Source organism: Schistocerca nitens, chromosome 5 (genome assembly GCF_023898315.1).
Source record: "Schistocerca nitens isolate TAMUIC-IGC-003100 chromosome 5, iqSchNite1.1, whole genome shotgun sequence".
NCBI classification, from domain to species: Eukaryota; Metazoa; Arthropoda; class Insecta; order Orthoptera; family Acrididae; genus Schistocerca; species Schistocerca nitens.
In genome coordinates this window covers 288,215,064-288,237,158 of record NC_064618.1, presented here as the reverse complement: position 1 = coordinate 288,237,158, position 22,095 = coordinate 288,215,064, and the positions used below count along the sequence as shown (strand labels likewise).

At 42.8% G+C, this 22,095-nt stretch overlaps 1 protein-coding gene across 3 annotated transcripts in view; it reads right to left on the bottom strand.

The window, feature by feature from the left end:
* The window catches only part of LOC126259165 (protein FAM50 homolog), a 135,851-nt gene that overhangs the window by 83,698 nt on the left and 30,058 nt on the right, over nucleotides 1–22,095 (bottom strand). For all 3 annotated transcript variants that reach the window (XR_007546476.1, XM_049955724.1, XM_049955723.1), the window contains exon 3: nucleotides 8,576–8,740. Coding sequence is in view for 2 of the 3 variants with exons in the window: in XM_049955724.1 (XP_049811681.1) it covers nucleotides 8,576–8,740 (165 nt within the window). In the remaining variant the exon portion in view is untranslated. The remainder of the gene's footprint in view (nucleotides 1–8,575; nucleotides 8,741–22,095) is intronic.

Sequence of the window (22,095 nt, the reverse complement as noted above, 5' to 3'; positions counted from 1 at the left end):
TATCTTCAACGGACCTGGAAGAGCAGCTGAACGGAAAGGACAGTCTCTTGAAAGGAGGATATAAGATGAACATCAACAGAAGCAAAACGAGTATAATGGAATGTAGTCGAATTAAATCGGGTGATGCTGCGGGAATTAGATTAGGAAATGATAGGCTTAAAGTAGTAAATGAGTTTTGCTATTTGGGGAGCAAAATAACTGATGATGGTCGAAGTAGAGAGGATATAAAATGTAGACTGTCAATGGCAAGGAAAGCGTTGCTGAAGAAGAGAAATTTGTTAACATCGAGTATAGATTTAAGTGTCAGGAAGTCGTTTCTGAAAGTATTTGTATGGAGTGTAGCCATGTATGGAAGTGAAAAGTGGATGATAAATAGTTTGGACAAGAAGAGAATAGACGCTTCCGAAATGCGGTGCTACAGAAGAATGCTGAAGATTAGATGGGTAGATCACATAACTAATGAGGAGGTATTGAATAGAATTGGAGAGAAGAGAAATTTGTGGCACAACTTGACTAGGAGAAGGGATTGGTTGGTGGGGCATATTCTGAGGCATCAAGGGATCACCAATTTTGTATTGGAGGGCAGCGTGGAGGGTAAAAATTGTAGAGGGAGACCAAGAGAAGAATACACTAAACAGATTCAGAAGGATGTAGGTTGCAGTAGGTACAGGGAGATGAAGAAGCTTGCACAGGATAGAGTAGCATGGAGAGCTGCATCAAACCAGTCTCAGGACTGAAGACCACAACAACCACAACAACAACAACAACAACAACAACAACAATCTTCAACTGCTACATCAGACTGGTCACCAAGGGACTGAATGGAAGCCTTAGACCCGCTTAGCGATTTTACATAAGACAAGAATTTCCTCGGGTTCTCAGCAAGATCTTCTGCTAAGATCTGATGGTGGTGGTAGTTGTATGCTCCGCGCATAGATCTTTTCACAGACACACTAACCTTTACTTGTCATCATTTGCACATTCCATTTTTAACCGAGTGCAGCAACCTCTGCTTCCCCAGTATCCTTCGAATTTCATTATTAAACCATGGCAGGGTGTCTACGTGGACAAGGAAAAAAAATTCCCGGATTTTCCCCAGATTTCCCGGTTAAAAATACACTATCTCCCGGGCGAAAAGTGACCATATACTATTCCTTGGCACTGTAAAACTCATCAATCCTTTGAATGTTTATGGTTTTATATACCGACGTAGAATTTCCCGCCACTTTAGAAAACGAAACTCGGGGGGGGGGGGGGGGGGGGAACACGTTTTGAAACACCTTTGATGTCCAGCAATATGTAGGCTGCACATTTTCATTATTACGAAGGTATAAATTCGAATTCCACCAAATACTGCATGTTACTTTCCGAAGGATTGAAATCGAGATTGCGATGCGCTTTTGTAAGCCACTCATAGCTCATGTCACGTGATCTCGCCAGCTGATGACAGCATAGGACACGTGATGTAGTCAGCCAATAGCAAGATCACTCTTAAGTAGCGCGAAAACACAAATAGGAAAAGTTAATGGTTTAAATTAATATACATAGCATTCACATATAATATTGGTCTCCAAGATTAATAAGCTGGAAGAGAAGCTAAGTTTCCACATATAATGTCAATCTTTCCTGCGCGTGATACACTTTAAAATACATCACACAAATGTGCCAGTAAAATTTTTAATAACGATGTAAATGTGTGATCTTCTGAGCTCGAAATTCTTCTAAATGGCCGTCCTCAAAGAATTGATTTTTAAATGAAAGTCAAACGCTTTGTTATTTAAGAAATTCATCGTACATTCTCGCACATAGTTCATGTCGCATAAAAGGTAATTTGCTTTTAATGTATGTAACGCTTTTCAAACCACAGTTTGCAATATTTTCCCGCTACCTGTTGGAAATAGGTTCGTTTCAGCAGTTGCAAGAGAGCCAGATAACAGTCGTCACCACGCGACGACGCAGGATGGCCATATGTTCGTACGTGTAAAACATTAAAAGATCTTACATTATTTCATAAAAGAAACAAGACATCAAAAGATACTCCAAGAGCATCGGAATTTCATGAACCATACTAAAATGCACATTTGTATGTCCAGATTTGGATGTAAATTTTATTGTATTATCTCATGTTTGGTTCTTTATTATGGCATACGTGCACTTGAAATCAGCGAACAGTTGAAACCAGCCAACAGTGTGAAATTAAACAGTTCGTTTCAAATAAACTGACTACCTCAGCAGAAAAGATTAATAAAAGCCAAATCTCATTAGCAAACCGACAAAGAAAACTTCATTGTTCTGCAAGGCGATTAATGCTTGACTGTCAGAAAGGTGGAAATAAAATCTGAAACTAATGACATATTTTGACCATCCGTAATTATGCGAACGTATTTTAATTCATTTGATATCTCCTGGTCACGAAAATCCGTTTTATCATTTAACATGAGAGCAATAAACGAAGAGGAAAGAACAAAATAACTGAACGTAAACACAGGTCACGTGGAGACGACCCAACTCCTCACCACAACTCAGACTGCTCTGTGCATCTGGCCCGGATTTACTATATTTCTGAACCGGGGCAATATTAGGTAGTGGTGCCAAGCCGCACTTCTGTAACAAGAAGCAGGAGAAGGTACTTCTCATACGCGATTCAACTACGCATGCACAAGAGCCCGCCCGCAACTGCTCAAAGGAATCTAATTTAAATAGTTGTCACATCATGCTCATCGGAGGCAATTTGTTGTTATGAAGCACTGCATGGTCTCCCAAAAGCCTCTGACACATTTTGCTGTTGGCAGACGCTTGTATGAGCACTGTGTTTTGTTTATTTTACGTTTCTAGTTTTTGCCTCTCTCGTTCATGTTTCGTTGTTGCAGTGTTATTCTGCAGTAGCGGGGTACAGTAATATCCTTTGTTAGAGTATTTTGGTTCTTACCACTCAAAATCACAAAAATTTAACTGAAAACTAAAACAATGAAAAATTCCCGGAATTGTAAACAATTCCCAGGTTTTTCCCGGTTTTCTCCCGGATGAAAAAATTCCCGGGTTTTTCCCGGATCTCCCGGTTGTCCCGGGTCGTATACACCCTGCATGGTGGGTCATTTCCATCCTTTATCCACTTATTAGGTGCATAACTCTCAATAACACAATTTACAATCTGCTTAATCTTTGCCCATAATTCCTCTACATCCATCTTACTGGAACTAAGTGATCCCAATTCACCGTGTAAGTGAGATGCTAATAACTGCTTATCTGCTAGCAGAAACACTCTACTAGCTTTCTTGGCTGATTTATTAACTTTGTAATCATAGTTGCTACAATGACATCTTGATCGCTAATCTCCGTTTATATACTGACACTGTTGACAAGGTCTGTTCTATTTGTAGTTATAAGTCTAAGATATTTCCATTGCATGTGAGCTGCCGAGCTAGCTGCTCAAGATAGTTTTCAGAACACTGTCTTCAAAAGTATTTCGCATGTCTGTCTGTCTGATAAATCCATAGATATCCCAGTCTAAACTTAAAGTCACCTCCAACAGCATGATCTTGGTATTTACACACTATTGACAGTAGACTTTCTTTGAATGACTCTAGAACTGTCACAGCAGAATCAGGAGCCTGGTAAAAACAACCAACTATTAACTTGGTTTCACCTACATCTGTTATACGTGACAAGAAAACTTCACTGCCACACTCATCTTTGACCTCACTAGAGACAGTATTTTTGTCAATTGCAATGAAAACTCCCCCTCCTATGGCCTCTAATCTGCCTTTCCAATATACATTCCACTGCTCACAAAATATCTCAGAGCTTTCCATTGCGGGTTTCAGCCAGCTCTCGGTCCCAAGAATAATTTATGTACAAGTGAACTGAGATTTCCTGTAAAGTTTTTAGTTATGTCAGGAAATGAGGCTGGTTGACGACAGAAGGATCCGATTATCATTTTATACCCACCCCTGATACTGAGACTTGCCCAAAAAATCTCACATGCAACTTCAATTTTTATCTCAGTGGATCTGAGTTTCTTGTCTACTGTGGCAATACATCACTTCCATTTCCCATTAGCCTATCCTTTCGAAATACACTTAAATTTACCCCAAAAATTTCACGGCTATCAATTTCAGGTTTCAACCAGCTTTCTGTAACTAGCACTATGTGAGTTCACTGCTTTTCAGGGGTGTTTCAAACTCTACCACTTTGTTGCACCTGCTCTGGCAGTTAACCAATAGGATTTTAACACTCTCGCCTGTGGGAGCATTTGTTTCAATCCTACACTGCAACATCTGGGATTCCAAGAGCTATTGTTATGTGGATGGGATAGAGAATTGCCTAATCTTTAAAAAAAGCATTCACTCACTGGCCACCCAGCGTGATTCCAGAAGATGAATGACATGACCTGAAACGAATAAATAGCAGAATACAGCAGAACTCAACACTTTGGCAGTATATGACAAGTAGGAAACAAGTTTAAACTCTGAAGAAATTTTGCTCATTTTACTTTGTTACACAGAATTTTTATCCACACAATGAAAAGTGACAGAATATACAAACATGATGTCACGATTGCATTTCAGCAGGTAGACTAGGGTGGTGTGATGTTGTATGAGGTGGGGTGGGTAGATTAATATTTCATAATGAGCTGATAGTCTCATTAGGTTTTGCACAAAATTTCTGCCTAATTAGATTTTGTACATCTGTATTTGAGTTTTCATTAATGGACACAATGTTTGATGCCACTGTGAGAAAATAATCATAGAATTTTGTGGGCAATGATTTAAATGCATACCGTAATCATTTTTGCCCCAGCAGGATTTTACAATGGCAGCAACTCATAATGCAATTCAAGCAATTTTGAGACAACAATTATTGATGAATGTGTCGGGTTTTGTCATGGTGGAACAACACTTTATTCTTTGTCAAATGGGGAAGACTTTCCTTCAATTGCTGTTCAAGTGGTGAAGTATCTCACTATAGTATTGACAAGTAATTTTTTTTCTTCCTCTAAGAAATTTTTGTGTACAAGATCCACGGCATTCCAAAAAAATAGTCAGTACATCTTTTCCAGTCATTGGAACCATCTTCTTTTTCTTCAGAGCAGATCCACTGGCAGATACTCATTGTTTGTTTCTGAGTTTGTTTGTTTATCCTCTGAGCATTGAACACAACCTACAGGACACGTAAAATACATTACAGATACAATTTATACATATACAAAAGACAAATTTAGGCTGGGTTAGGCAAGGATGATGAGGAGGGTTACTGTTTAGCATCCCACTGACAATGATGTCATTTGAGACTGAGCACAAACTTGGATTATAGAAGAATGGAGAAGGAAAGCGGCCATGCACTTTCAAAGGAAACAACCCAGCATTTCCAGCATTTGCTGTAAGTGGTTTAGGGAAACCACTGAAAACCTAAATAAGGAAGGCGAGAAATAGGTTTGAACCATCCCCTCCCCCATTGCGAGTTCAGTGTGCTAACTACTGCACTACCCTCCTCCGTGGGTGAGATAAGGATGGGACACGGAATAAGTCACAGCATTTTCAATGGAAAGAGCCCAGCATTCATTCACCTTGGAAACCATGGTAAACCCAAGTTAGGACGGCCAGATGTGGGTTCGAAACCTACTCTTCCTGAATACAAGTCCAGTGCGTTAGCACTGCTACACCTTGCTTGGTATGTTATTTGAAAGGAAAACTGCCAGCTTGGTTTTCTGGGGTATAGTAATGAACCTTGGCCTCATTGACAGTAACTATTTATGTAATAAGTCCTTTGGATCTTGCTTACACTGGTACAAATACAGCTTCAAAGTTGAAAGCTAAACTTGCTATCTGCTATTAGCACTCTCATTTGTGGGCACCAATGAAGAATTTAATATTTCAGTTTTTGGTCTTTTTTCTTTGGCTTTAATGTCTGTCTGATCTCCAACAAACTGGATGGAAGGTTTCAAATTTTATATCAACTTTACAGAGGATTAACACTCCATAGGATAAAAGTCCACCAATATATTACATTGATATCATGGGTGCGATTTGAGGAGCAGATAAACACGTTGGATTCAGATTATATTGTGTCTCAGGATAGTTATATTAGGCTTTTAGGCCAGCTTCAGATTAGTGTAAGATGACTATATAAATGTCAGTAGAAAGTGTTAAGAGTGTGTCTGTGGGCAATGAAATTTGCACAGACTAACATTCTTTTAGTCGAGGCAAATGAGACACTTCTACACTTATTTATTTATTTAGATTTTTTGCGTGGAGTCATCAACATGATGACTTTTGCAAACCTCAAGTACAGTTACAAACATAAAATAGATTTAGATCTTAGCCTTACAGGTAGTAATTAAACAGTAAATTGATGCCTGCCAAAAGACATGCCACCAATAGTTGAGTGTAAGTTTTTACATAAATGGCTGTTGTTTGTACAAGATCAGCTAGTGCAAGTCATTTATATGTTCACGGGCCTGTGTTCCATGCCAAGATACTTCTTCAATAAAGGTCTTTCTATTCTTGTTGTGGAGCACAAAGAATTTCAATTTATCAAAAGAAGTTTATCTGCATAAAGACTACTCAACTATGATTAAGATTACCAGATTTGTGTATTAGAACCATAAGTAGTATCAGACCTAGACTTTAGCTAAGGGCACTCAAGCAATTGCATTTTGAACGAGCATCCTCCAAACACAGATATCCAAGGCTTTTCTGTGTTGATGCTCCAAAAATTGAAGACAGAGGTGGCTGTGCTTCCTGGAAAAGCATCTGTCAATAACAACGAACCCACACTGTCTAAGGAAGCTAAAGGAAGGGAAGAGGACAGGGATTTTATGTACTATCAACAGTGGGGCATTAGAGATGAAGTAGAAACTCAGATTTGGGGAATGAAATCAGCTGTACACTTTAAAAGAAACTAACCTGGCACTTCCCTTAAACGATTTAGAGAAATCATAGAAACCTAAACATGGATGACCTGGCAGGGATTTGAACCACTTTCTACCCAAACACGTCTAGTGTCTTACCACTGCATCATCTCACTTGATCGATGAAATCTGTACTTATGGCTACACAGTGAATGCTTATACACTATAAGAATTATCTGGATGACCAGACTGTTATCTTCTCCCATTCCAAGTAAGTGACGATTTCCATTTTTGCAACATTCTCTTAATGGCACCATCAAGGCAGGTTAAGTCCTTGCCATCCTTCATTACACCATTTTTATGTATTTACCAAGATAACATTCATGTTGTGTTTATTGGATTTGAACTATGTTATGTGTTCGTCTTTTAAGTGTGATGTAAGTGATCAGTTGTAGCAAAACATACATTCTCCCAGCTTTCTTGATGAGATTTTTGTCTTTCATCTCCAGAGTCACTGGAATGGCATCATTGGCAATAATCCCTGTCTCTGTGATGAAATTTATAAGATTGGGTGTGTTTGTGGCCATGGACTATAAAATATATCTTTCAAAATTATGAGACAGAATTGCTGGATACTTCTTACCTTCAGGAGGTGAAACATTTAACACTGCTAATAGACATGCATAAAAGTACGTGACTGTATTCTAGCTTTCAGAACTTTCCTCCCTCAAGGAGTAGAGAGAGATATTTTGACAGAGGTAAAAAAAGTATGGAAAGGTGATTCAGACCACAGAGTGACAGAGACCCGCCTGTTTTGAGGATGAGAGGAGGCAAAGATGAATGGGGAGCCATCAGAGAGAGTAGGCAGTCAAAAATAGTACAATGGTAAACACAGTGCCAGCTACAGTCAACAGCTGATGTGCACAGAGTGAGAAGTATATGGATTAAAAGAGAAGGAAGAGAAATGAAGTGAATGCAGGGGCAGAATATTTCACTACAGACAACATGGTCAGTTTCAATGGGTGCTTCATAAACTGTGTCATCTGGATGATTCCTCCCAACACAAGATTGTCTGAATTGTGTATGTGGGATTTGTCCCATTTTCTGTTCTGTAGTTGCTGAAGCCTCAACTGAACTAGTTTTGCACTTCAATAATTTCTGCTTGTGTTCTCAGTCCCTTCATATCTCTTCCATCAGCTTGTTAGCATATCTTCTTCACTAATTCCAACCGCATTAGTGTATTTTATAGGTCTATGATTGTATGAACTCTCATTCACACTGGTCACTAACTAATCTCTCTCTCTCTCTCTCTCTCTCTCTCTCTCTCTCTCTCTCTCGCATCCTTCACCCTCTCCCTCACACTTTCACCATATGGAACACTCTACTAGGCTTAGCTACATCAGGGTGAGATCTCTCCAGTGCCAGATTCCTGTCCCTTTCCATCTCCCTTGTTCACCTCATCTGCAACAATAAAAACAACACTGCACTGCTGTGACAATGTAGCTGACTGTAAACATGTGTGTCCATGTGCTCTGAAGAAGGATGCACAATTTTAGGCTGGGTTACCATATCCAAGGACATATTCATGTGGCTATCTATCACTCAACAGCTCCTTTATATTGCGAAAGGTTATCTTCACCTGCTCCACCGTCTAATATTTCTAATATATATAATGCATACATAAGTATTAAAAATACTTATAAGGAGACAGTGTAATGAACATACCTGTTGCTTCTGTCTATTTTTTTCTGCTTGTTTAGCTTCCAGTTGTCTTTGTTTCTCTTGTTCTTTTTCTAGTTGTTTTTGCGCCAGTTTTCGTTCTCGCTCTTTGACAATGTTTTCTTGCTTAGCCTTCATCTCGTTTAGTGTAACCAAACCAATTGTGGAACTCTGTGAAGTAAAATGAAAAGGCCATACACATTGCTCAGAGAACACAGAAGTAAACAAAATATGATAAACACCTAATCAACTTACACAAACATCTACAGTCTCTTATACACTAAAGCCGACTTACCAAACGAAAGCGCTGGCACGTCGATAGACACACAAACAAACACAAACATACACACAAAATTCAAGCTTTCGCAACAAACTGTCGCCTCATCAGCAAAGAGGGAAGGAGAGGGAAAGACGAAAGAATGTGGGTTTTAAGGGAGAGGGTAAGGAGTCATTCCAATCCTGGGAGCGGAAAGACTTACCTTAGGGGGAAAAAAGGACGGGTATACACTCGCACACACACACATATCCATTCCTACGTGGAATGTTTCCTTCTATTATAACCATATATATATATATATATATATATATATATATATATATATATTTTAATAGAGGGAAACATTCCACGTGGGAAAAATATATCTAAAAACAAAGATGATGTGACTTACCAAATGAAAGTGCTGGCACATCGATAGACACACAAACAAACACAACGTGTGTCTATCAACGTGCCAGCGCTTTCATTTGGTAAGTCACATCATCTTGGTATATATATATATATATATATATATATATATATATATATATATATATATATATATATATATATATAAAATAGAGGGAAGCATTCCACGTAGGAAAAAATATATCTAAAAACAAAGATGATGTGACTTACCAAATGAAAGTGCTGGCAGGTCGACAGACACACAAACAAACACAAAAATACACACAGAATTCAAGCTTTCGCAACAAACTGTTGCCTCATCAGGAAAGAGGGAAAGACGAAAGGATGTGGGTTTTAAGGGAGAGGGTAAGGAGTCATTCCAATCCCGGGAGCAGAAAGACTTACCTTAAGGGGAAAAAAGGACGGGTATACACTCGCACACACACACATATCCATCCACACATATACAGACACAAGCAGACATGTCTGTATATGTGTGGATGGACACGTGCGTGTGTGCGAGCGTACACCCGTCCCTCCCTCCCCCCAAGGCAAGTCCCTCCGCTCCCGGTATTGGAATGACTCCTCACCCTCTCCCCCAAAACCCACATCCTTTCGTCCTTCCCCCCCACCCCCCACCCCCGTCAGCGCTTTCGTTCGGTAAGTCGCACCATATATATCTGGAATCAGGGATGATGTGACTTACCGGACGGGGTGTTGGCGGACGCACACGGGATTGAAGCTTTCGCAGCAGGCTGTTGCCTCGTCGGGGGGGAGGGGGGGGGGGAAGGACGAAAGGATGTGGGTTTTGGGGGAGAGGGTGAGGAGTCATTCCAATCCCGGGAGCGGAGGGACTTGCCTTGGGGGGAGGGAGGGACGGGTGTACGCTCGCACACACGCACGTGTCCATCCACACATATACAGACATGTCTGCTTGTGTCTGTATATGTGTGGATGGATATGTGTGTGTGTGCGCGAGTGTATACCTGTCCTCTTTTTCCCCTAAGGTAAGTCTTTCCGCTCCCGGGATTGTAATGACTCCTTACCCTCTCCCTTAAAACCCACATCCTTTCGTCTTTCCCTCTCCTTCCCTCTTTCCTGATGAGGCAACAGTTTGTTGCGAAAGCTTGAATTTTGTGTGTATGTTTGTGTTTGTTTGTGTGTCTATCGACCTGCCAGCGCTTTCGTTCAGTAAGTCACATCATCTTTGTTTTTAAATATATTTTTCCCACGTGGAATGTTTCCCTATGGAAACAAACTGTTGCCTCATCAGGAAAGAGGGAAGGAGAGGGAAAGACCAACCCAAATCCAACATAGCCCAGCTGTAACCAACACCTTTTCGCCTTTTTCACACCAGATCTCCAGTTACTTTCCAGTTCACCTTTATCTCTCCCCATATATTTTTATTTTCATTTCAGCCTCATGTTACACTTTCCACCTTCTAATGCCATGTCACCCTCACAACACCCCCACAACGACCCCATTAAGTTTTATTTACATTCCCTCCGCAAACATGCCTTCGCCCTAGCCAGATTATGCTCCCATATCTATTTTCTCAGGCTTGTCTAACATTTGGCGTTACCCCCAAAGGCCTCACACTTAAAGTTCCCATCTCTGGCTGCAACCCTTCTTTCCATCAGTCCCTATACCAGTTCCAAACTGAACAATCCATTGCCCTCACCCACCTAATCCTTCACCTACACATCAACTTAGCCAATGAACACACCCGTCAACTCCTATCCTTAATAAAAGTCCTTAATCTTTCCTCTCCCACACCCACACCGGCTGTTCAGAGCATCCTCCTATAGGCCAACCGCAAATTAGAACAGCATGCCACCCTCCACCTCAAAAAACTATCCAATCTCCTGGTTTCCCACCTCCGGAAAGGCAACTCACTCACCCTTCGCAACCTTTCCAGCAAACCTCAACCTCCTCTCATTGCACACAAACCCAGTCTCTCCCATCTACTCAATCTCCCACTTCCAGCTCCACTCCCTCCAATACCTCAAAATTCCAATCAACACAATCTGGAACCACAACACCCTAATTCAGTAGTTAACCTTTCCTCCAAACCTCTCTCCCAATCTGAAACCTCTGTCCTATGCAAAGGCCTCACCTTCAGCCCCACTCCCAGATTCAACCAAACAGCCCTCGTCAAAGATTTACTGTCCTACTCTCGTACTCTCTGCTGGAAATATCACTTTGCCATGAAGAAAAATGATCCTAATCGTACTCCTAATGATCCAACTCCCCAGGACACTATCCAAATTGAACCCTGCCTGGAACAGTTCCGTCCTCCGTCACAGCGGGACCCACCTCCTCTTCCTCAAAATCACCCTCTCCAAACCTTCCAGGAATTTCTCACTTCCAGGCGTGCATCTCAATCCTTCTTAAAAAACCTTAATCCTACTCCCAACATCACCACTGCTGAAGCCCAGGCTATCCGTGATCTGAAGGCTGACCGGTCCATCGTCATTCTTCCGGCGGACAAGGGTTCCACGACCGTGGTACTTGATCGTCGGGAGTATGTGGCTGAGGGACTGCGTCAGCTTTCAGACAACACCACATACAAAGTTTGCCAAGGTAATCCCAATCCCGAAGTCCAGGTGGAGCTTCAAGGAATCCTCAGAACCTTAGGCCCTCTGCAAAACCTTTCACCTGACTCCATCAACCTCCTGACCCCACCGACACCCCGCACCCCTACCTTCTACCTACTTCCTAAAATTCACAAACCAAATCTCCCGGCCACCCCATTGTAGCTGGTTACCAAGCCCCCACAGAACGTATGTCTGCCTACGTAGATCAATACCTTCAACCCATTACATGCAGTCTCCCATCCTTCATCAAAGACACCAACCACTTTCTCAAACGCCTGGAATCCTTACCCAATCTGTTACCCCCGGAAACCATCCTTGTAACCATTGATGCCACTTCCTTATACACAAATATTCCACACATCCAGGGCCTCGCTGCGATGGAGCATTTCCTTTCACGCCGATCACCTGCCATCCTACCTAAAACCTCTTTCCTCATTACCTTAGCCAGCTTCATCCTGACCCACAACTTCTTCACTTTTGAAGGCCAGACATACCAACAATTAAAGGGAACAGCCATGGGTACCAGGATGACCCCCTCGTACGCCAACCTATTCATGGGTCCCTTAGAGGAAGCCTTCTTGGTTACGCAGGCCTGCCAACCCAAAGTTTGGTACAGATTTATTGATGACATCTTCATGATCTGGACTCACAGTGAAGAAGAACTCCAGAATTTCCTCTCCAACCTCAACTCCTTTGGTTCCATCAGATTCACCTGGTCCTACTCCAAATCCTACGCCACTTTCCTTGACGTTGACCTCCATCTGTCCAATGGCCAGTTTCACATGTCCGTCCACATCAAACCCACCAACAAGCAACAGTACCTCCATTATGACAGCTGCCACCCATTCCACATCAAACGGTCCCTTCCCTAAAGCCTAGGTCTTCATGGCAAACGAATCTGCTCCAGTCTGGAATCCCTGAACCATTACACCAACAACCTGACAACAGCTTTCACATCCCGTAACTACCCTCCCGACCTGGTACAGAAGCAAATAACCAGAGCCACTTCCTCATCCCCTCAAACCCAGAACCTCCCACAGAAGAACCACAAAAGTGCCCCCCCTTGTGACAGGATACTATCCGGGACTGGATCAGACTCTGAATGTGGCTCTCCAGCAGGGATACGACTTCCTCAAATCCTGCCCTGAAACGAGATCCATCCTTCATGAAATCCTCCCCACTCCACCAAGAGTGTCTTTCCGCCGTCCACCTAACCTTCGTAACCTCTTAGTTCATCCCTATGAAATCCCCAAACCACCTTCCCTACCCTCTGGCTCCTATACTTGTAACCGCCCCCGGTGTAAAACCTGTCCCATGCACCCTCCCACCACCACCTACTCCAGTCCTGTAACCCGGAAGGTGTACACGATCAAAGGCAGAGCCACGTGTGAAAGCAACCACGTGATTTACCAACTGACCTGCCTACACTGTGATGCATTCTATGTGGGAATGACCAGCAACAAACTGTCCATTCGCATGAATGGACACAGGCAGACAGTGTTTGTTGGTAATGAGGATCACCCTGTAGGTAAACATGCCTTGGTGCACGGCCAGCACATCTTGGCACAGTGTTACACCGTCCGGGTTATCTGGATACTTCCCACCAACACCATCCTATCCGAACTCCGGAGATGGGAACTTGCTCTTCAATATATCCTCTCTTCCCGTTACCCACCAGGCCTCAATCTCCGCTAATTTCAAGTTGCCGCCACTCATACCTCACCTGTCATTCAACAACATCTTTGCCTCTGCACTTCCGCCTCGACTGAGATCTCTGCCCAAACTCTTTGTCTTTAAATATGTCTGCTTGTGTCTGTATATGTGTGGATGGATATGTGTGTGTGTGCGAGTGTATACCCGTCCTTTTTTCCCCCTAAGGTAAGTCTTTCCGCTCCCCGGATTGGAATGACTCCTTACCCTCTCCCTAAAATGCACATCCTTTCGTCTTTCCCTCTCCTTCCCTCTTTCCTGACGAAGCAACCGTTGGTTGCAAAAGCTAGAATTTTGTGTGTATGTTTGTGTTTGTTTGCGTGTCTATCGACCTGCCAGCGCTTTCGTTTGGTAAGTCACATCATCTTTGTTTTTATGTTCGAATCCTGCCTCGGGAATGGATGTGTGTGATGTCTTTAGGTTAGTTAAGTTTAAGTAGTTTTAAGTTCATGGGACTGATGACCTCAGATGTTAAGGTTAGGTTAGATTAGGTTAGGTTAGGTTAGGTTAATTACTTTAATTCGAAATAAATTCACTGACTGTGAATATCTAGGCATCAATTGTATTAGGTGTAGATATACCACCTATTAGTGAAATGAAAATTTGTGCAAGACCGGAACTCGAAAGCAGATTTCCTGCTCATCGCGAGCTGTCACGTTACCACTTCAGCTAGCCATACATGCCTCCCAGACTGACACAAACTTTCTTATGCTACACTGTGAACATCCCTATACCATTTCACACTACTGAGAATGAGACTATGAGGAATTAACACCCATGACATTATGCCTTGTGCCCGTCTTGGCATGGAATATTTACAAGTCAAATGGTAGGGACCAGCCACCAGCCAATTGTAGATCTTTCTCGAGCGCCATGTGTTCACTGTGTTGCCTGTTTGTAGGTAATGCAGCACCTGTGATGCATGACTGACTGCACACCACCAATACTGCAACCTGTCACTGCAATATGTGACTCAAAAAGTAATTTTATTTACTGGCAAGCCTGGATGAACAGGGATTAATGACGATTGACAGTCATCCGAAATTAATTCGAAATAATTTTTTGAGTGCTAAAATCTAGGAATCACCTATGTTAGATGGGACAAATCCCACTTACACAATTTGTGCATACATAAGATAATTTGTGCGACTGGGACATGATGAGGCACGCACAAGATGATAATATCATGGGTTTCAATTACTCACAGTCTCATTCTCACTGGTGCACAGGTGTACAGAGTAAAGCTGTAAGCATTAAGTGATGAATGTAGGGGACTATGATATGGGGATGTAGACAGTCTGACATATGGAAGTTGGGTCAGTCCACGAGGCACGCATAGCAAGCCAAACTGGTTAAGGCGACTGCTCGTGATATGCAGGAAATCCAGGTTCGAGTGCCAGTCCAGCACAAATTTTCAAATGTCACCAGTATGTAATATCAAACTATTATTTCCGATAGGCCATCAAGGCTTTATAGCAGATAAAAATCTCCTAATTGAAGCTATAATATAAAACAGATTGTTAACTTTTTTTATTTTATTTTTTTATTTTTTATTTATTTATTTATTTATTTTTTTTGGGGGGGGGGGTGTATTAACATACGGAATGTTTTAGCGTACAACCACAGTAATAAGGTTTCTTTTTCATATGCGTTTGTGATATTTTAGAACATAGCATTGTTTCTAAAAGGAACTTTATATTAAAAAACAGATATTGTCTGCAGAACAATAGGAACATCAATACATATGTGGCTGAAGGTGCTGAAATTCTTTGCATTCTCTGTAGCAACATAATTTAGATTTTTTACTTTCTGTTAGCAGTTAGGTCTCTGGTAAAACTATGACAGCCATCAGTAAGTTATATGAAACATTGCTGGGGACAGTAGATTTGTACAGGAGATGAGCTGAAGTAAAACAAGAATTCCAAATTTCTTAATGTTGTAATTTTTGACTGACTTCAAGAAGGGGCATCAGCTGAGTTACATGATGAAGAGGTTGGAGCCAGCCATGTATTGTTTGAGAATCATGCTGTTTTCCTTGGAAACTTCAATATGGATTTTGTATGGTAAATTTTAAACTTTAAAGATCATAAAGAACAAGGAATATAGTCTTAATGCTGCATCCTAACATGGGCTTTCTTCAGGCTTATGACAAAGAATGGAATTAATTCTTAAACTGATCTTTCTAACTTTCAAATGATTGATAATGAGCTAGCCTCATGTCTAGTAATTTGGATAAAACAGAGGTGGAGTTGGTATCTTTCCCGCAGCAATCACACAGAATTTTAATCAACACTCATTCTAGTGCATTGTAGAAAAGTTCACTAGGAGCAAAGCCTCTCATAGACCCAGAACATTTTCAATACCTTCACCCAACAATTCACATTTTTAACAGTAATTCAGTGGAGGCCTTTGGTGACAATTTTGTCTAATATATGAATGTAAACTTCACTCTATTAGCAAACTGACAATGCCTTGATGCCTCACAATGTGTCACCCTCTGCAATTCCCCCATCCCCCGTCACACTCTTACCCCCACTAACAGACTGATGATTCCTCAGTGCTGCAGGATGGTCGGTTGGTTGGCTGGCTGGTTGGGGGAGGGTGGGGGTAAGGGACCAAACAACAGGGTCATCAGTTCCTCGATCCAAGAGTGGTGCATCAGCAAGTAGACATGTCCAGCGATGAGATTATAAGACCTAGTCAGGGGATTCATAACAATAAAAGCAAGAAGGTTAAAAACCTGACCTCTTTTTGACCATCAAAAGAATAAAAACATGATGCAGAACATGCGAAAGGATTCATAACAATAAAAGCAAGAAGGTTAAAAACCTGACCTCTTTTTGACCATCAAGAGAATAAAAACATGATGCAGAACATGCGAAGTCACCAGGTGGGGTCCCTGGGGCTCTGCATATGACAGGAAACGTCCCACCCCTGATCCATTCCAATCAAGAACACCCACTATTCAACAAATTGCAACACCCAGACAATTGGGTGCGGCAGAAAAGACACTAACCTAATCTAAATTAAAAGCAATTAAAAGAGAGTCAAAGAGGGATGAAAGGATAGCATATAGTGGGAGACGCCCCATCCCCAACCACTCTGCACCTGCTCCGGAGACAGATTAAAATATCATAACTGCGAATAAAAGCCACTTTCTTGGGGAAAACTGAGAACCAGTTCAACCATCCATGAATTATCCACCAATATTAGATGCAATGAATTAACAAGTCCATACTTAGCACAGAGGGTCAAATGGAGAGGGCATTCCACTAAGATTTAAGCTTCTGTCAGTAAGACTCCACAACCACAATGTAGAGTGGCTAATTACACAAAAGAAAACTATGGGTTAACCTTGTATGACTGATGGGGAGATGGCATAGGACTGTGGAATCCTTCTGGGAGAAGCCAAAGGAGGAGCACCATGCTGCAGTAGTCTCCTTGATTGTGCGGAGTTTATTGCATGGGGCAGTAGCCCACCAGATGTTCCATCCACTCAGCACAGTTCTCGAGTACACCTGCAGATGTGCATCAGAAGTTGGCAACACTAACAGAGAGCAAGTGCTGCTCCAACCAAACAGTCAGCCAGTTCATCCCCTGGATACCCACATGACTTGGGAAAAACAACTGAGCAGGCAGCATGATGATGGTCAGTGGGGTGGTCATGAATGGGGAGACCAAATGGTGGCAAGATTAGTGTCGGTCAATAGCCTGAAGAGTGCTCATTGAGTTAGTACATATTGAAACATAGTAAAGAGAATCCTAGAACACTTGAAGAACAGGACAAAACAGATGCTGAAAGGTTATGGGGGCAACCGAGACTTTAGGACTCTGGAAGTGATTGGTCCTAATCTGTGGTCTGGGCACCATCCAAGGGGGTGTATGTGAGAAAACACAGGGAGCACGGACCAGGGAGGAGAGATGGAAATCTTGGCAGAGGGAAGTAAGGCACATTCCAACTGGTAATCCCACCTGAAGATGGGTATCAGGACAATGACACCCCGTTATATGCAAAGAGAACTGTGTACATGGAATGATCACGGAATTATCAAATAGTGATTGCATAGGAAACCAAGAGATGGCACTGTCGAATCTGATGTGGAAAGATACCAGCTTTGGCAAGGACATGTCCATGAGGCTAGTCCAAAAGACCAAATGCACATCACAGTGGTGGACTGGGTCTAACAGTCTTAAAGCTGCAGGAACCATCAGGCTATAAACCTGGCAACCATAGACCAGTCGGGATGAAACCAAGGCCCAGTAAATATGGATAAGAGTAGCATGATCCATACCCCAAGATAGGTGGACAAGGAAGCTTCCAGATGCAGCTAATCTTCAGGTGATAAATACGGGGCAGACAGGTCAGCATTTTATCAAAAAGGAGGCCCTAGAAAGATGACTGTGCTACAACTTCCAGATGCTGGGTACGTAAGTAGAGTTCCGAGTCTCGATAGACTGTGGTACAATGGCAGAAGTACATGACCCATCTTCGACACACACAACAGGTGTGATCTGCGGCCCAAAAGAAGTCACTAGCTCATTAATGATGATGAGGAAAATGGTGATACTCAACACACAGCACTTTGGAACACCTTTCTCATGGATCCATGGGGACCTGAGTGAAGTACCAATTCTAAGCAGGAACAACCAGTGGGATAAAAAATGATGAATAAAAATTGATAGGATGCCTCAGAAGTCCCAGTTATGGAGGGTGAAGAGAATGTAACGTCACCAAGCAGTGTTATACACTTTATGCAGATCATGAAAGACTGCGATAAGGTGTGTTGCTGTTTTCAACCTAAGCAGATGGCTGATTGTGGATCGACCCCCCCCCCCCCCCCCCCCTCAGAAACAACTCTGACAGTGGGATAAAAAGTCCCGAGGCATGAGAATCCAGCATAATCTGCAGGCAACCAACCTTTCCAGCATGGCTTAAGGATTGGGACAGTTATGCTTTCTCATCATTATGAGGGGGAGGCACCTTGGAGCTAGTCGAAGACCCTGAAGAGATGTTTCTATTCGGGAAAATTCATGTGAATCATCTGACAGTGAATTGAATCAGGGCTTGTGGCTGTGTTGTGGGATGAGGCAAGGGCCTGAAGTAGTTATCAGTCTGATAGGTTCATTATAGGTTTCAGCTTGGTGGGGAGTGAAACATGAAGAGATGTCTTTAACTTCTTGCTTCTGCAGCAGACAGGTAGCCAGATAGGAAAAGGACACTGATGCTGTAGCAAAGTGGGTTGCAAGGGGTTCTGCAAGAAACAATGAATCGGAATGAAGACCACTCTGTGCAACAAGACACAGAACAGCTGTTGCACATTGGTGGCCCATAAGACAAAGGAGCTCAGCCCGCAATTGAGATGAAGAAGCATATGTCTCCAGACAAGAGACATAGTGCTCCCAGAATTTCTTCTTACTGTGTTTGATTAAATAGTGGGCCCTAGCATTAAGTCACTTAAAAGTGATAAGGTTGGTCCGCAAAGAATGTCATTTGAATCAGTCCAGGGCTTGTCAGTGACACTGAACAGCTACTGCTATGACTTTGGCCCACCACAGCACTGGTTAACAGTGGAAGGGGGAAGGAGAGGGGGAGGGGGGGGGGGAGGAGCTGTACAAATGTGATCAGCAGTTCGTGAAGTGTGGATGATTACATCTGAGACATTTTACACAATCTCATCAATACAATCAGACAGAGAGACAGCAAATGTAATAAGTAGAGCCATACAAAAGCCAATTGGCTCTGTGGAGTGTCTAATGTGGTAGTCAGTGTGTCTGGTGGTGGCAAGGTAATGACAGGATCATTGGAAACTCGTCACTGTCACAAAGGTCATCATGAAGTCACCAAAATTGCTAAGCCATAAGATTGGGGGAAGAGATTGTTAGATCAGCAGCTGAAAAGGTGCCATGGGCGGCACTGAAATGGGTAGGAGAACAATCATAAAAGAGATACAGATTGTGGTCTATGAGAAGCTGGTAAATTAGGATGCCCCTACTAGATGAAGTGGTACTCCCCCATGAGAGGTGGTGAGAGTTGAAGTTCCCAAGAAAGAGGAAAGGAGGAGACTTTTGTTGGATTAATGTCATCAGTTACTTAGGTAAGTGGCCTGCCTGGAGTTAGGTAAATGATGCAAATCGTAATCACTGAGGTTGTTTGCACCTGCACTGCTATCGTCCCTCCAATGACGTACAGAGGAGAATCCATTCACTGATGACATCTGTACGAACCGAACAACAGGCTTCTCCAGATGACCTCTCAAAACCACTGGGGTTCTGACAGAGTGCAAGACAACCACAGAGCATTGGACAATGGTCAACAGTGAAGTGTGTTCCTTGGAGTGCAATGCAAACCACATAAGAGGAAATTAGGTGTTGTACTTCCGAAACGTAACAGCACTATGCATTACAATTCTGCTGAATGATCACATGGCTGGTGGCCACGTTAAGTGTGAAAGGATCAGGATCACTGCCTGTCACCAGTGGCGAAGGAACCACATCCACAAACATCAGCTCACAATCTGACTGCATGGGGGGATCTGGCACCACCGTGGGCACCAGAAAAGCCTTGACCCATTTCTTCTTCTTCTTCTTTCCCTGCATAACCTTTGGTGGGCAAGGTTCATTCATTCAAGGGGCTATCTACATTGAGCATAGGGACAGATGAAGAGTGAACAGCCCTGGGAACTACAGGCTGTGATTCCCTCAGCCATTGTTTGCGTCGGGCCTCTAGGCCAAGGGTTGCTGAGGAGAGGGATCCTGAGAAGGAATCCTCTCATGGGTAAAACACCAATGAAGAGTGTTTCCTTGGCAAGGTGCAGGAAGTGGTTCCTGAAGAAGCTACCATGGTTACCATGGGAGAAGACATTGGTGGTAGATTTGGTTTGGGGAAGGTAGAGATAGGGAGTCAATGGTAATTACGCTAGTGTAACTGATTGTCATTTCCACAGGATGTAGATATTCATATTTCTTCCATGTCTCAGTAGATATTTGTGTTTCTGGAACTTCTGTTCTTTCTCGAAAACTGGGCAAATTAGTGAATGTGGAGAGTGATGTTCCAAACAGCTGGAATACAAAGGTGGATATTCACAAGGACTACCTATGTTGAGTTATCGTCCACAATCTCCACATTTTGGGTCCCCCATGCAACAGGATGACTTATGGTCAAAGCATAAACATCTGAAGCAACTCATAGGTGGTGGGACACATGGCTTCACATCACACCTTTACACCATGACCATAACCGTCTCCGGGAGGACAGTCCCTTCAATGGCCAAGATAAAGGCACCCGTATATGTACAATTATCATTGGGTCCTGTTTGTACACGTCTAATAAAATGTATGCCTTGCCGTTGGGCATTAATCCAGAGTTCCTGGTCTGTTTCAAGTGTACCATCTCTGTGGAAGATGACTCCTTAGACCATGTTCACACATTTGTATGAGGTAATAGTCATAGTTATGACACCTAGACTATCGCATGCCTGAAGAGATGTAGATTGGGCAGCAGAGGAAGTTTTCATTAATAAAAAACCATTTTGCATTTTCCCCAGAGATTCAACTTCCCCAAATCTGCAATTTAAAAAAAGTTCCATAGCAGTAAAAGTATCCCTGTAAGTCCCAGTACAGACAAAGAATTGGATGAAGTATTTTAGTATTTTGCATCCAGACATCTGGCTTGTCCCTCTTCCCGTGGTATAGGCAGGGAAGGAAACATTGTGGGGTCATATGTCTCTGGACTGTAATAACCTTTTCCATTTTATGTTGGGTCCTTGTGGCTGCCAACGTAAGGAAGTTTAATTTGCTTCATGTGTGAATCTTCCATCATGGTACCACCCACGCCAAATGGGGGTTCTCTCCCCAGACACCACCCAGCCACTGCAATGGTTACCTGGCCAGTGGTGGCTGTTGGGATGTTTAAGGGGGACTAAACAGCGAAGGTCATCAGTCCCCCATTCCAAAAACAGGCGAGCCGAAAATTTGCGGAGCAGGTAAAACACCAGGGGGAAGGAGACTCCCCCCCAGGCACTGAAAGAAAACAAATGCGGCAACGAACACTACAGATAAGAAGAGTACAGATGAACACCAGACAGAAAGAAACAGAAGAAAAGAAGATGGCCGGAGACTGGTTGACTGACCACGAGAACAAAAAAAAGGGAAAGAGTCAACCATCCGACTACACACCAAAACAGCAACCAAGTATGAGAGACTCGAGGACAAGAGACACGAAAGGGAAAGGTGCAGGACCTCCCTAAATGGAACCATAAAAAGGACTACCATGGATAAAATTTAAAACGTCGTCAGCCATGGAGGCATCGTCGCATAAAACCAAAGGCAAAGTGCCCGGGAGATTAAAAGACTGCCAGAGGGTGCGCAGTTGGGAACACTCCAACAAAATGTGGGCGACCGTCAGCCGGGACCCACACCGACACAGGGGGGGGGATCCTCCTGACGCAAAAGATGGCCGTGCGTCAGGTAGGTATGGCCGATGCGAAGCCGACACAGGACGACAGAGTCCCTGCGAGAAGCCCACAGGGAGGACCGCCATACATCAGTCGACTCCT